Source organism: Aotus nancymaae, unplaced genomic scaffold (genome assembly GCF_030222135.1).
Source record: "Aotus nancymaae isolate 86718 unplaced genomic scaffold, 86718_ANA_hifiasm-v0.15.2.pri h1tg000089l, whole genome shotgun sequence".
NCBI classification, from domain to species: Eukaryota; Metazoa; Chordata; class Mammalia; order Primates; family Aotidae; genus Aotus; species Aotus nancymaae.
The window spans coordinates 8,471,759-8,485,295 of NW_026988504.1; the positions used below are offsets into that span (position 1 = coordinate 8,471,759).

General features: G+C 50.9%; 1 protein-coding gene across 1 annotated transcript; it reads left to right on the forward strand.

Annotated features, from left to right (window-relative positions):
- Window positions 1–4,151: 4,151 nt before the first annotated feature.
- CD300C (CD300c molecule) lies at window positions 4,152–13,057 on the forward strand. Its single transcript, XM_012453776.3, has 4 exons — window positions 4,152–4,564; window positions 5,129–5,470; window positions 7,088–7,214; window positions 8,341–13,057. The coding sequence occupies exons 1-4, from the start codon at window positions 4,504–4,506 to the stop codon at window positions 8,486–8,488; spliced, it is 678 nt and encodes a 225-aa protein (XP_012309199.2). The 5' UTR covers window positions 4,152–4,503; the 3' UTR covers window positions 8,489–13,057.
- Window positions 13,058–13,537: the final 480 nt, after the last annotated feature.

Below are 13,537 nucleotides of genomic sequence, written 5' to 3' on the forward strand. Positions count from 1 at the left end.
GCACTCCTGGGGGCATGAATTCTGTGGCCCATCTGGCTTGCTCTGCACAGGAAAATGTGTACGCTCCTGTAGATAAACTCAAGCAGAAATGGGGAGCTTGAGCTGGGAAATCCTTGGTGGGGCCAAGACTGCCTGCCGCTGCTAGGAGCTCAAGTGGGCAAAGAGGGTATGGGGCAGGGCAGCAACAGGGTTTGTTAAAGAGGCTCATCTTAGAGACGATCAGGGAGGGCGTCAGACAAGCCCTACAGGTGGAGGGCCTGGAAGGTGGAGAGATGGCACAATGGCCTGTTTTAGGGAGAGAATGCAGCATTTGAGGAGTTGGAATGGGGGCAGTGTAGTGGGACCCACGGGGTGAGGGGATTGGCTGTGGGCTGAGCTTGGAGAGGTCACTCCTAGGGGTTGAGGTTGTTAGGCAGTTGAAGCCAAAGAGCTGCTCTCGTGATCATATTTAATTTGAGTGAGGGTGGTTGTACAGGAATATTTCATCCTTGAGATTTTGTTCCCAGCAAGAGCTGAGTTCCTGGAGGCCTCGGTGGCTGAGGGATCTGTTCAGGAAGTTGTTTGTGGAGCCAGTTCCTGCCTGGGTTCCCATATCTCTCTTCTTCTCCATCCCTCACCAACCTCCTTCCTGCATCTGTTGGGTCCTGACACTCAAGGTTAGTTCCGAACTGAAGGTCAGGAGCCTGTGACCCTCAGCATGGGACTACCGGACGCTAGTACCCACCAGGCTTGATGCTGATGTTGGGTTTTGAAGGCACAGGACTAGATCTTGAAGAAAAGCAGGAGAGAGGCAGAGCCTGGACTTCCCGGAGGAGGCAGCTCACTGCCGGTCACTCTTTCTGTCTTACAGGTCCAGCAACGTCTACTTCCTGCTCCTCTTACTCCTGAAGGTGCCTCTGCTCCTGAGCACACTCGGTGCCATCCTCTGGGTAAGCAGGCCTTGGAGAACTCCTTGGACAGAGCTATGGACGGGAGAACTTACAACACCCTATGGCCATTGGTATCCTGCCTGGAGACACAACCCCTCTGACTACAGAAAGGACTTCTGACCCTGACCCTCATATTTCTTTCCATCTTATTGCCAGATACTTGTTAAAAATAAAAGTTAAAATAAAAATGTAGGCTGGATACGGTGGCTCACACCTGTAATCCCAGCACTTTGGGAGGCCAAGACAGGGAGATCACTTGAGTCCAGGAGTTTGAGACCAGCCTGGGCAACACGGTGGGACCTCATCTCTACAAAAAATACAAAAATTGGCCAGGTGTGGTGGTGTGTGCCTGTGGTCCCAGATACTTGGGAGGCTGAGATAGGAGGATTGCTTAAGCCCCGGAGGTAGAGGTTGCATTGAGCTGGGATTGCACCACTGTGCTCTAGCCTGGGTGACAAAGTGAGACCCTGTCTCAAATACATAAATATAAGTAAATAAATAAATAAATAAATAAACAAACCACATACACGAGTATGTATATGAGGCATCTATATAGCGCAAGCACTAAAAATAAACATGTGTACCCACCATTCAGCCTAGGAAATCAATCATTATTAAGACGTTGGAAGCCCCTATATGCCTCTCCCTGACCCCATAACTGTCTTTCCCCTGCTATCAGAGTTAAACAGTATCTGGACATTTCTTGGGGTAATTATTCCCTTGTTTAGTGCGCTGAGCAAGGGCCTGGTTGTTTTTTGAATCCTGCACGGAAGAAATCATACTGTTGCAAGTTCATCTGCTCATAAATCATATTGGATTGCTTCCTCCCCTGACAGTGGATTATAGGGAATGCCTTACAAAGCCATCCATGTGACAGCTGAGGGAGCAGCTTCAGACTGCAAGTGACATGTGGCTGGAGCCGCCCATCATGAGCTGGGTAATGGCAGAGCCACTGCGTCATGAGGTTGCTTGGGTTGTTTATCTCCACTTTGGCACAGCAGCGTGTTAGGGGCTCCGAACGGTGGGTGGTTCTCTGCTGAAATGACATGCCCTCGTCTGCCCTGCACCGCTCCTACTGAGGCTTGCCAGGGGTGCCCCATGGCATTCTTATCTTCCACTGAGACATCTAGCACTGTGAAGTCAACTAGGTCCTATGGCCCAAATGGCAGGGCCACTTTTACCTCTCCCTGGATCTGCCAGGCCCTACTCAAAATGGGTGGATGCTGAAGTCACCTATAAGTCCAAGCAGTATTCAGTATTCCCAAGAGTTTCAAAGAGGCCTGTTAAGCACCATGCTTTTTCCTTAGAGCCTTGAAATGCAAAACAAGAATGCAGAGCATGGACTGCTAAAGATGGCACATATGGGCTGGACCCCTGAAACTCTAGGGTTCATCTCCCTCCTTCTGGTGCAGATGTGTCTTACCAGAGCACCTACAGCACTTGCTTCTTCCTGCTCTTCCAGCATCCATAAGATAGACCAGCGTGACATGCTGTGGAGTGCCTAATCAAAGTCCCTTTGAACTATGTTGTGACAGAGCAGAAGACTTGACAGAATTCTGGATCGATTAGAAATGTGTACTATTACTCTTCTCAAGTAAATAGGAAGCACTTCTCCTCTTCCTTCTTTAAGGGGATGGAAAAGAACGCATCTCCCACATCCAAGAGCAGCATACCAAGTGCCAGAGACTGTGTTCATGAAGATAGTATATCAAGAAAAACAACTGTGATTGGACCATCAACTGGTTCAGTTTAAGTTGGTTTACTGTTATATGATGGGACCCCTCAGAGTTTTTCAGAGACCAGATTAATGTATTGAGGACACGTTTAAAAATGTACCTGAGGTTGTGTGTGCTGGCTCACATCTGTAATGCCAGCAGTTTATGAGGCTAAGACAGGAAGATTGGTTGAGCTCAGAGTTCGAGACCAGCCTGGGCAACATAGTAAGACCTCATGCCTACTTAAAAAAAAAAATTAGCCAGGCATGGTGGCATGCACCTGTAGTCCCAGCCTCTCAGAGGCTGAGGCAGGAGGAACACTTAAGCCTGGGAAATGGAGGCTGCAGTGACCTATGATCATACCACTGCACTCTGGCCTGGGTGACCCAGCGAGACCCTGTCTCAAAACAAAACAAAGAAACGGACTTGGATTTGTTTTAACGAGATATGTAAGGCATGCAGATATGGAAATGACTGTCAGGAAGAAATGAGTTTCTACTCACAGATCCCTAGAAGCAGGAGGTGCACCGTGCCACGTAGGGCCACATGGGGAAGCATGAGGGTGGGTGAGGGGGCAGAGGGAGAGAGAGGAAATGTGGGTGGGAGCCTTGATTGTGGTTTTCAGAGGAAGCAACAGGCAAGGTAAGGTAAGAAAACAGCAGGTTTTGGAGTGCGTAGTTTGAATAATTCTGATGCACTGGGATACAGGAGTGGTGCCTAGTTGTCTGGTACCTGGCCCTGGGGTGATTTCGGGCAGGGGAAATAAATATCCCAGACTGGAGGAGCCTGCTGAAAGGAAGCAGGTGGGGGCATGGAATCGGAGTGTGGGCAGACCTGGGCCCCCGCCTGCAGGGAAGGCCCGTCCCCTATGGCTGCTCCCTAGGGAGGTGCCTGGCCATCACAGTGGACCCAGGACAGATACCAGAAGCTGCTGCTCATGACGAGCTGTCCTCTCAGGCCCCAAACCGCCCTCCGTGTGCCCTGGGGTGTGTGCTGGCTCAGTCGCAGCCTCCCATCATCCCCACAGTCCCACTGCAGCGTCTTCATGTCTCTGGACTCTTGTGCTCTCGATTCTCTGTCCTGATCCTCACTGGACTGTGGATTTTGTCAAGAATGCAAGATGGAAAAGGAGGGTCTTGGTAGGGGGTGGTGCTGCTCTGCGTCTAGGTCTGGGGGCAGAGGCACAAGAAGAAAACTCCCCAAGCCTGTGGGATTAGAACCTGGCTGGGGACTCAGCACCAAAAAGGGCCATGCAGACGGTTTCTGGCTTCATTATGGTAACTTCTGAGACCAGAAGACGAACTGGGGGTCTTAGGACAACTTCTGAGGTCAGAAGACGAGCTGGGGGTCTTAAGGGCAGAGCTCTCTGCAGGGACCTAGCTGAAGATTAAGAGTCACCTCTAAGGCTGAAGAGGTGGCAGATTGAGCCTCCCACCACAGGACTGTCCATCCTGACGTGGAAGTGACATGTCACAGACGGTGGAGCAGCCGCCGTGGTAGGAAATGCCCCAGCTTGGCTCTCCCTTCTGGGGTGTGAGTAACACTGAAACCAGAAGCTGTGGGCTGTGCGGAAGTGGATGCATTCCCACCCAAGGGACCCAGGACTTTGTCAGACTTCGGGGTTGAGAGGAGCCACTAACACCATCCCAGAGCTGTCAGCCCCAGCCCCAGCCCTGGCGGCTCTCCCTGTTACCTTCCTGCACCCTGACCCTCTCCAGCCTCAGACCTGAGACAGGGCTAGACGAGGAAGCAGAGAGCAGAAGAAAAGCAGAAGCGAAGCTCAGATCTGCTGGGAGGAGGCTCTACGTTGTCCCCTCCTGGGGTCTTGCACAGCTGCAGGTGACATCCACGCTGCAGGAATGACGGCCAGGGCCTGGGCCTCATGGCGGCCTTCAGCTCTGCTCCTCTTGCTTGTCCCAGGTGAGTGGGCTGGCCCTGGACTCCGGGAGATCTGTCCTGAGTGGGAGAGGGTAGGGCGGGGGGCAGGCGGTGGAGTAGCAGCCATAGAGGGGAGCAGGGACGGGGAGAAGGGAGGAGGGCAGAGGAGCATCCAGTAGCGGTCAGCAGCTGCCTCACCAGGGGATAGCAGGCCGCAGGGCACAGCACGGGGGAGGCCTGTTCCTCTGTGCCAGAGACAGGAAGCCCCAGGTGAGAGGTGATGCTGTGACTGTCATTGCCAAAGTTCTCCACCAATTTTATCCGGGGCTATCACACACACTATCACACTCATATGCACACACAGGCCTGCAAACACCCAGAACTTTCCCAGCCTGCCCTTTCCAGTCTCCATGAAAACTTTCCATGCCCGTCCCACCTCTGCATAGAGGGAGCCTCTCACCCTTAGTCCTCGCTCCTGAGTGGACAAAGCCTGCCTGCCTGCCGCTGCCTCCTCCACACCCCCAGGGTCCATACAGCCCTGACCCCAGGGCACCCCTGGCCAGGCCCATCTGAGGAGGAGGCAGGACTCGGGCTTGTGTTTTCCAGGCTGTTTCACTCTGAGCGGCCCCCTCACTGTGGCAGGTCCCCTGGGGGGATCCCTGAGCGTGCACTGTGAGTATGAGGAGAAACACAGGCCTCTCAACAAATACTGGTGCAGAGCACTGTGGACTATCCCATGTGACAAGATTGTGGAGACCAGAGAGTCAGCAGGAAAAGTGAGGAACGGCCGAGTGTCCATCAGGGACCATCCTGCAAACCTCAGCTTCACAGTGACCCTGGAGAATCTTACAGAGGACGACGCAGGCGCATACTGGTGTGGGGTGGATTTACTATGGTTCCGAGGCTTTCCTTATTTCTTCATCCATGTTGAGGTGTCCGTGTTCCCAGGTGAGCCCCTCCTGTTCTCAGCGCCAGACCTGCCTGAGTCTAGGGCTGCTCATTCTGTCCCTGAAGAAAGAAGTGGGACAGGAGTGTGTGAGGCTGGGGGTCAGTGACTCAGGACACTGTGTGTGCCGCTTGTGTGGATGAGTGTGTGTGTCTTTGTGTGTGGGTACATGCCTAGGAGTGTGGTGTGGTTTTTGTGTGTGTGCACCTGCATGTGTGTGTTGCAGGAGACACTGGCCCTGAGTTGGAGACCCCTCTGTGCGCCTTCCCTGACAGCCTCAGGCCTGACCCTTTCCTGGGTGGGGTCTGTGGGGCTGCCCCTGACTCTGGGGTCCTTGCTGCCTCCCTATCCTGACAAGGGCCAGGTCCACGCTCAGGGGCACCCACTGTCCTGCCTGGGTCTGACTCGCTCCCTGCCATGGGGAACGGGACCCCCAGATCATTGGCTCCCCTCACTCCGGGCTGCCCCTGTCCTGGGACCTGCATGGATGGAGCGTCCTGAGGCCCCAGCCCCACAGCCCTGTCCTGGGAGCTCCCGCATCAGCCACTGGAGGGCTCAGGAAGGAGCCCCAGAGCCCTGGGTGGGGTTCTTGTGCTCCTTAGGTCCTCGTCCTGCCTCCCAGGCTTACCTGTGTGTCCCCCTCATTCTCTGGCACCTTTTACCACGGGAGGGAACCCAGGAAAACCCCAGAAATTGTCCCTTCAGGCAGAGGGACAGGAGGATAGAAATGAGCCGTGAGACAGGCGTGGACCTGAAGGCTCTTCCCTGCCCTGTCAATCATTCTTCCCTCAGAGGACTTGCCCCGTCTCATGAGACTCAAACCCAGTGGCCTCAGTGTGGTCGCTTCTCCATTGTTTTCTTCCGACAATATCCCGGGTTCCTCTGAGCGTCTTGTTCTTGGTCTCCATTTCCCTGGGTCGTCGTGTCTCTCCCGAGCCCTTCGTGCCTTCCTGTCTAGGAGTGAGGAACTAAGATCCTCCTGAGGGCGCCGGGGGAGGAGGAAAGGGCTCTTGTCCAGCTGTCTTCACCACGGGCCACTACCCAGGCTCCACCGGGTGTCCCCTCTCTGGATCTTTCTTCCCAGGCCTTCCCTCCCTGAAGAGGGTGGTCCAGGAGCCTTGTGGGGCCGTGGCATGGCTGCCATGTGGGGCTGAGTGGACTCTGGTCCCAGCATTGAGGGAGGACCCCGCTGACTTCCTGTCCTCACTTCTGGCCTCTCTCCAGCTGCTGTCATGCCCAGGGACTTGGCTCCGCAGTCACTCCGGGTCACCCTTCACAGAGCAAACATCACCACCTTCCTCCAGGTCACCCTGTCCCTCCCTGGCTGGAGTGGAAGCTGGAGCCCCATGCCTTTGCCACCGACTCTGACTTCCCACTGGGGAGCAGAGCAACCCTCATATCTGAAGTGCCATCCTGGCTCTGCAGTACCTACGGGTGGAACAGGGAGAGAGGCTCAGGACCCTGGTCAGGCCTGGGTGTGGCCATGGGGCATGTTGGACGCAGGGCATCTGTCCAGCACATCATTGGTGACCTTGTCTGGGAACATTGGAGCAGAACAGGTGAGAGCAAGGGGGAGACCCATGTGGCATCGTCAAGGCTGACCTGTGTTTCACCCACAGCCCTGACAACCACAGCCTCCAGCCCTCAGAGCTCCATGGGCACCTGGGGTCCTTCCACGAAGCTGCCTGTGCACATCTGGCCCAGCCCCACCAGAGAGGACAGCTCCGATCCCAGCCCACACCCTGGGTAAGATGCCTGCGCAGAGGACTGGGTCATGCAGTGGCCTCTCCACTGCATGTAATGTGTAGGGGGCTTGGGTCTCCCTTCTTCCCGTCCCTTCTTTGTCCACGCCTCCCACACCTCTTGTGAAGGTTCTGTTAAGTGTCAGTCGCTCCTGTTGGGATTGGGTCACAGCAGGGAACCAACAGCCACTGTCCTGCTCGGGTGGAAGTTGAATTCTACCGGGTGAATTCACGCGTCGAACGAGCCAGCACAGAGGCTCATGTACAAATACAGCGATGGGTGATGAATGCAATGGATGAATGGAATGTTGGGTTTGGGGAGTGTGTGTGGGTGTTGGAGTCGCTATTTCACTGACAATGATCAGAGGAGGATTTGAGGATTAGAGGACAAGAGCGGGGAGACCAGAAGGCTTGGGGGCTGGGCACTCTGGGGTCTGGAGGAAGAAGGATCCAGGCGGAGGGAGGAGCGAGGCAAATGTCCTGCAAGGGAGTCTCGGGACCCGGCAAGGCCAGGGCAGGGAGTAGATGCTCTGAGGTCTGGTGGCCCCGGCCCTGTCCCCTGCCTCCCTCGCAGCGCTGGCCAGAGTCTCATCCCGTTTGATGAGCCCAGTCCTCTGAGGGTCTGAGAGCTGAGCTGTCCGTTCATTCGTTCATTCCTTCAACAAGCGCTGAAGTTGTAGGACAGATTATTGGAGTTTCAGGGCAGGCAGGAGACTCACTGTGAAAGAAAAAAATGGTCCCATCCCTGCCCTCCCGGAAACGCTGTGTACAGGAGAGCTAAAGTCACACAAATAACCTTTTGTGGGTTCTGGTACCCCAGCTGGGTAACCCTACATCTGGAGCACAGAGATAGAGAGCTGCCTCCTGGACGCAGACTCTGCCTGGATGCCTGGCGTGACCTCACGTCCTCTCACGCTCCTGCCCTTCCTGTGTCACAGTCCTCAGGTCAAGGGCACATCTGAGGCTGAGGGTCAGGGGCCATGGTGCAGAGAGAGGATGGACTGTCCAGAGTGGGTCCTTATGTGGCTGGTTGTGGTCACAGGATCCGGACACAAGGGTCAGGGGATGGTAGAGGGCACCTGGGCCTCCCCTGGGGAGATGACTCACTGCCCGTCCCCGTGTCTCCACAGCTCCCTGCTCAGCAGCCCCCACTTTCTGCTCCTGGTCTTCCTGAAGCTGCCCCTGCTCCTGAGCATGCTGGGTGCTGTCCTTTGGGTGAACAGGCCTCAGAGAAGCTCGAGAAGCAGGCAGAGTCGGCCGGAGGGTGAGAACCAGTAGCATCAGCTGTCCATCAAGGCCCTGCGCTGCGACAGAGCCCCTCTGCGGGACTGGAATGACCTCCTGACCATCCCTCCTGGGCTGCTCTCCCCGCATCTCCTGGGATCCTCTGTGAGCCTCCTCCAGCCTTTTCCCTGTGTCTGATCCTCATGTGTCATGCGTGAACCTGATGGACACGGACGCCCTGAGCTGTGACTCCACGTCTCATGTGCACACCCTGCCCAGCTGAGCCTTGGGCTGTCACCAACACTTCTGAGTGCCCGGATGCCCTCCCTGCTCCCTTTCATTTCTCCAGGAGCCTGGCATTGCTTCCTCCACCGTTTTCACAGGGAGAGGCAGGTCCTGGACTCCCCTGCACCTTTGCCACCATCATGACCCACACTCCCTGGGTCCAGAAGTTCAGAATAAGTGGCTGCTTCCATTTGCTGAGTGTGTCGATTCAATGGTGCTGTCAAGCGTTAAGAAATGACAATGTGTAGGTTTGGCCCACTAAGTCAGACCTGAGTGAGAACTCCTTTGTTCCCTGATCTCCACAGGTGCTTGCTAGGAATAGTGGACCAAGCACCATGCTGGGTCTCTCGGAATGGGGTCCCTGCAGAACAGGATCCAGGGTTCCCCCAAAACCTGACTATTCCCTCCTTCAGGTAGACACATCCTGGCCAGTGTCTTTAAGTCCGTTAAGGGGGATGACTCGCTGCCTGTCACCGTGTCCCCACAGCTCCCTGCTCAGCAGCCCCCACTTCCTGCTCCTGCTAGAGCTGGTAGGAGATTCTCAGTGTGAATTGTGGTGGCGTAACCAGGCCTACCCTTTCTCCTTCTTCAAGGGGACCTGACCTCTCCTTCATTCCGGGACTGTGGGTTTTAACTGGGGCAAATTCGGAAATGGACTGAGGGCTATGACTCCTTGGTGTGGTAGTTAACTGAGTCTCCTGCTCACTAGTGTAGACCTTGTCTGCCCGTACAGACACCGCGTCCAGAGTGCGATGAATGCTGGGAAAAGAAATTTGTTGGGTTTGGGGAGAGTGTGTGTGGGAGGGTGTTGGGGACATTATCTGGGACACCATGACAGGGGAAGTTCTTGCAGATCAGAGGACATGAACGTGGAGACCTGCAGGGTTGGGAGCCGGGTACTCTGGGGTCTGGAGGAAGAGGGCTCCAGGCAGAGGGAGGAGCGAGGCAAATATCCCGCAAGGAAGCCTCGGGACCTGACCAGGCCAGGGCAGGGGGCAGCTGCTCTGGGCTTCGGTGGCCCCGGCCCTCTCTCCCTTGCAGTTCTGGCCAGAGTCTCATCTTGTTTGATGATCCCAGTCTTCTGAGGAGCTGAGAGCTGAGAGCTGAGCTGGTCCTTTGTTCACTCCTTCAACCACCATGAATTTTACAGGCTGACGTTTGCAGCCACAGGGCAGGTGCCAATTTCTCTGTGAAGAGGACAAGACAGGGCTCCTGCCTTTATGGGAAATGCCATAAGGAAAGGAGCAGGCATTCAACAGATATCCATCCAGGTCATCGCCTGCACCTCTGAAGGGTGTGCTTCTGCACATGAAGGGCTTTGGTGGAGATTCTTGTGGATTCAGGTTCTACCAGGTCCCTGGGTGTCCCCTCACATTGCTGCTATGGCCCTGCCCTGCCTCAGCCCACAGCCCTGTCTCAAGACAATTCTTAGACTGATAATTAGGGAGTATTCGTCTTACGTGTCCGGCCGCTATGTCCAGGTTTGGTCTTTATGTGGATTTGTGTGGCCACAGTACCTTGGCACTAGGAATAGGGGAAAGGTGGAGGGCACCAGGGCCTCCCCTGGGGAGGTGACTCACCGTGTCCCCACAGGTCCCTGCTCAGCAGCCTCCATGTCCTGCTCCTGATCCTCCTGGAGCTGCCCCTGCTCCTGAGCATGCTGGGGGCTGTCTTGTGGGTGGACAGGCCTCAGAGAAACTCAGTGGGGAGGCAGAGTCAGATGCCCATCGATGCCCTGCCAGGCAACACAGTCCCTCTTATGGATGGGAATGGCCTTCTGACCAATACATCCATGTTTCTAGCAGAAGATTTGGAGGTTTTTTTTGGTGATGCATCAGACACACAAAAGAATACATGCACTTTAAACCAAGAATACTCTTTAACAAGTGTGTGTCCACCATCCAGTTTAATAATATGACATCAGTAATATTCATGAAGCCTCAAACCCCTTTCTGTTCTTATGCAGTTTATTTTCTCTCTCAGAAAACCACATCCTACATTTTATTTTATTTTATTTTTTATACAGATGGGTCTCACTATGTTACCCAGACTGGATTTGAACTCCTGGGCTCAAGTGATTGTCCTGTCTCAGCCTCTGGAGCAGCTGGGATTATAGGAACGCACCGCTACACAAGGCTCACATTCCAAATTTTACGTTCATCATTTTGTTTTAAGGGGTTTGCCACGTACATGCATATGGATTTCCAAAGGGTATATTATTTAGCTTTGTTTATTTTTGAACTTTATGTAAACAGTATTACGCATTTTTATTCCTAAGCAGTTGAATTTTATTATTCAACACTTTATTTTTGAGATTCGCCCATGTTGATGTGTTGATGCATTGATGTGTCACTTCTTTGCATTGATCTACATTCTGATGTTGTATGAATATCCCATAACTCTCGCATCCCTCTTTCTTGAGTGAGCATTCAAGTTGTTTCTTTTCTTTCTCTTTCTCTTTTTTATGCGCTTGTTGTTTTCCTCCTCCTCATCTTTCTCCATCCTTTGTTGTCGTCTCCTTCCTCTTCCTCCTCCTCTTCTCCTTCCTCTTTCTCCTCCTCGTTTCTTCCTCTTCTTCCTGCCTACTTCTCCTACTCCTCCCCCTTTCCTTCTTCTTTTTTCTCTTCCTCCTCCTTTTCTTCCTTTTCCTCTTCTTTTTTTGTTGCTATTACTTATAACATTATATGAACATTTTTGAACATATTTCCTAGTTTATCTGTCCAAAAGAGTCTTCCAGAGTATAGTTCTAAGGGAATAATTGCTAGGTTTTGCTGCATGTGTGTAACAGCTCTACTAGGCAATTGCAAATTGTTTTCCAAAGTACCTGTACCAATTTCCACTCCTCATCAGCAGTGCTACTGCTCGAATCTTATCAGACTTCCTAAATTTCTTCAAGTTAATGAGTATGAAATGATATCATTGTTTTAATTTGAATTTCTCTGCTTACTAATATTAAACTCATTCTCATGTGTATTTTGGTTACTTGAATTTTCTCTTTTGTGAAACACCTGTTCTCATCTTCATCTACTTTCTGTTGATTGTGTTCTTCTTACGGATTTGTAGAACTTCTTTGCAAGTCTCTTGTTAATTACCTGTGCTCCACATATCCTTTCCTAGTTTATTAGCTTTATGATATCTTTTTTTTTTTTTTTTTTTTTTTTTGAGACGGAGTTTCGCTCTTGTTACCCAGGCTGGAGTGCAATGGCACGATCTCGGCTCACCGCAACCTCTGCCTCCTGGGTTCAGGCAATTCTCCTGCCTCAGCCTCCTGAGTAGCTGGGATTACAGGCACGCGCCACCATGCCCAGCTAATTTTTTGTATTAGTAGAGACGGGGTTTCACCATGTTGACCAGGATGGTCTCGATCTCTTGACCTCGTGATCCACCCGCCTCGGCCTCCCAAAGTGCTGGGATTACAGGCTTGAGCCACCGCGCCCGGCTAGCTTTATGATATCTTTTGAGAAACAGGGTTTTCACTTTAATGTAGAAATTATTTATTTTTCTTAATGGTTTATACTTTTTCATCTTGTTTAACAAATTTTGAATACTCTCAAATTAAAAAAAACTCTCCTATATTTTCTTCTAAAATTTTTAAGATATTCCCTTTCACAGGTAAGTCCTTGGCCCATTTTTAAATGATTTTTGTTTCCAGGCTGAGATAATAATCCATTTTTCTGTCTTCCATTTGGATAAACATTATCCCATTTTTCCATTTCTGCAGTGCAACCCCTGGCACGTATTTATTTCTATATATGCTTGGATCTTTTTCTAACCACTCTATTATGTTGAATTTGCCTAATTGCTTATTTTGGAACTAACACAACATTGTTTTAACTACTATAGCTGTGTTAAAATGTCTTGGTATCTGGTAAGGCATGTCACTATACATTGTTCTTTGATATCGGGGATGGCTTTGCAAATATTGGCCATTTCCTCTTCTGCAGAAATTTTAGAATTAACTGGTCAACATTCTAAAAAAGAAGAAAAAAAAACTGTTGAGACTTTAAATATAAATGTATGAAATTTACCTTTATGATAATTTCTCTATCTATGAACATGGTATGTATTTCTAATTATTTATGAGCTTTTAAAATGCCTTTTAATAACATTCTATTATTTTCTCCTTAAAATTTGCTCATATGCTTGTTAAATTTAATTCTGGGCATTTATGTTTCTATTCTCATTTTATGGTATCTTTTATTGCATTTTCAAGTTATTCGTTGCATGCTTGTAAACAATTGATCTTTACTGATTATGTATATTTAACAACTCTGCCAAAAATCTTAGTAATTGTTTTCAGTTTTACATGTAGATAATAAATTCATTTATAATAATTTAGAGGTTTGTTTCTTTCTTTCTAATTCTCATATCATTTCTCTTTCTTGTTGTATTGTGCAGGCTAATCGAAGTGTTGAATCAACGTAGTGATTTTGAGCAATTTGTCCTCTTCCTGATTTTAAAGGAAAGATTTTTCCATGGGTTGTAACTGGCTGCTTATAGGCACCTTTCAATTCCTAGTTTATCATAAAAAGTAATGGATTTTAGATAGTGCTTTTTGTTCATCTATATAATTATGTAGTTTTTCTTCTTTATTCTATTAACGTGATTGACTAACTTAATTTTTTTAGACGAAGCCTCTTTCTGTCACCCAGTTTGGAGTGCCATGAAGACGATCTGCCACCTAGAAAGAGAAGTGAGAATAAAATGTTCTTTCAGTATCCTTCTTTTTGGTATGCGATCCAGGATGGAGAAGAAAATAGTTGGGGGTGTTCCCCCAACTATTTTCTTTCCCTGGTTCCTGGATCCTGGCACCCATTG

What these genes read in the sequence shown, in the direction of transcription:
- CD300C (XM_012453776.3), top strand. Translation starts at nt 4,504, where the DNA reads ATGACGGCCAGGGCCTGGGCCTCATGGCGGCCTTCAGCTCTGCTCCTC. An exon ending in GCTCCTCTTGCTTGTCCCAG is followed by an intron (nt 4,565 to 5,128) that starts GTGAGTGGGCTG and finishes TGTGTTTTCCAG; the next exon opens with GCTGTTTCACTCTGAGCGGC. An exon ending in GATCCCAGCCCACACCCTGG is followed by an intron (nt 7,215 to 8,340) that starts GTAAGATGCCTG and finishes GTGTCTCCACAG; the next exon opens with CTCCCTGCTCAGCAGCCCCC.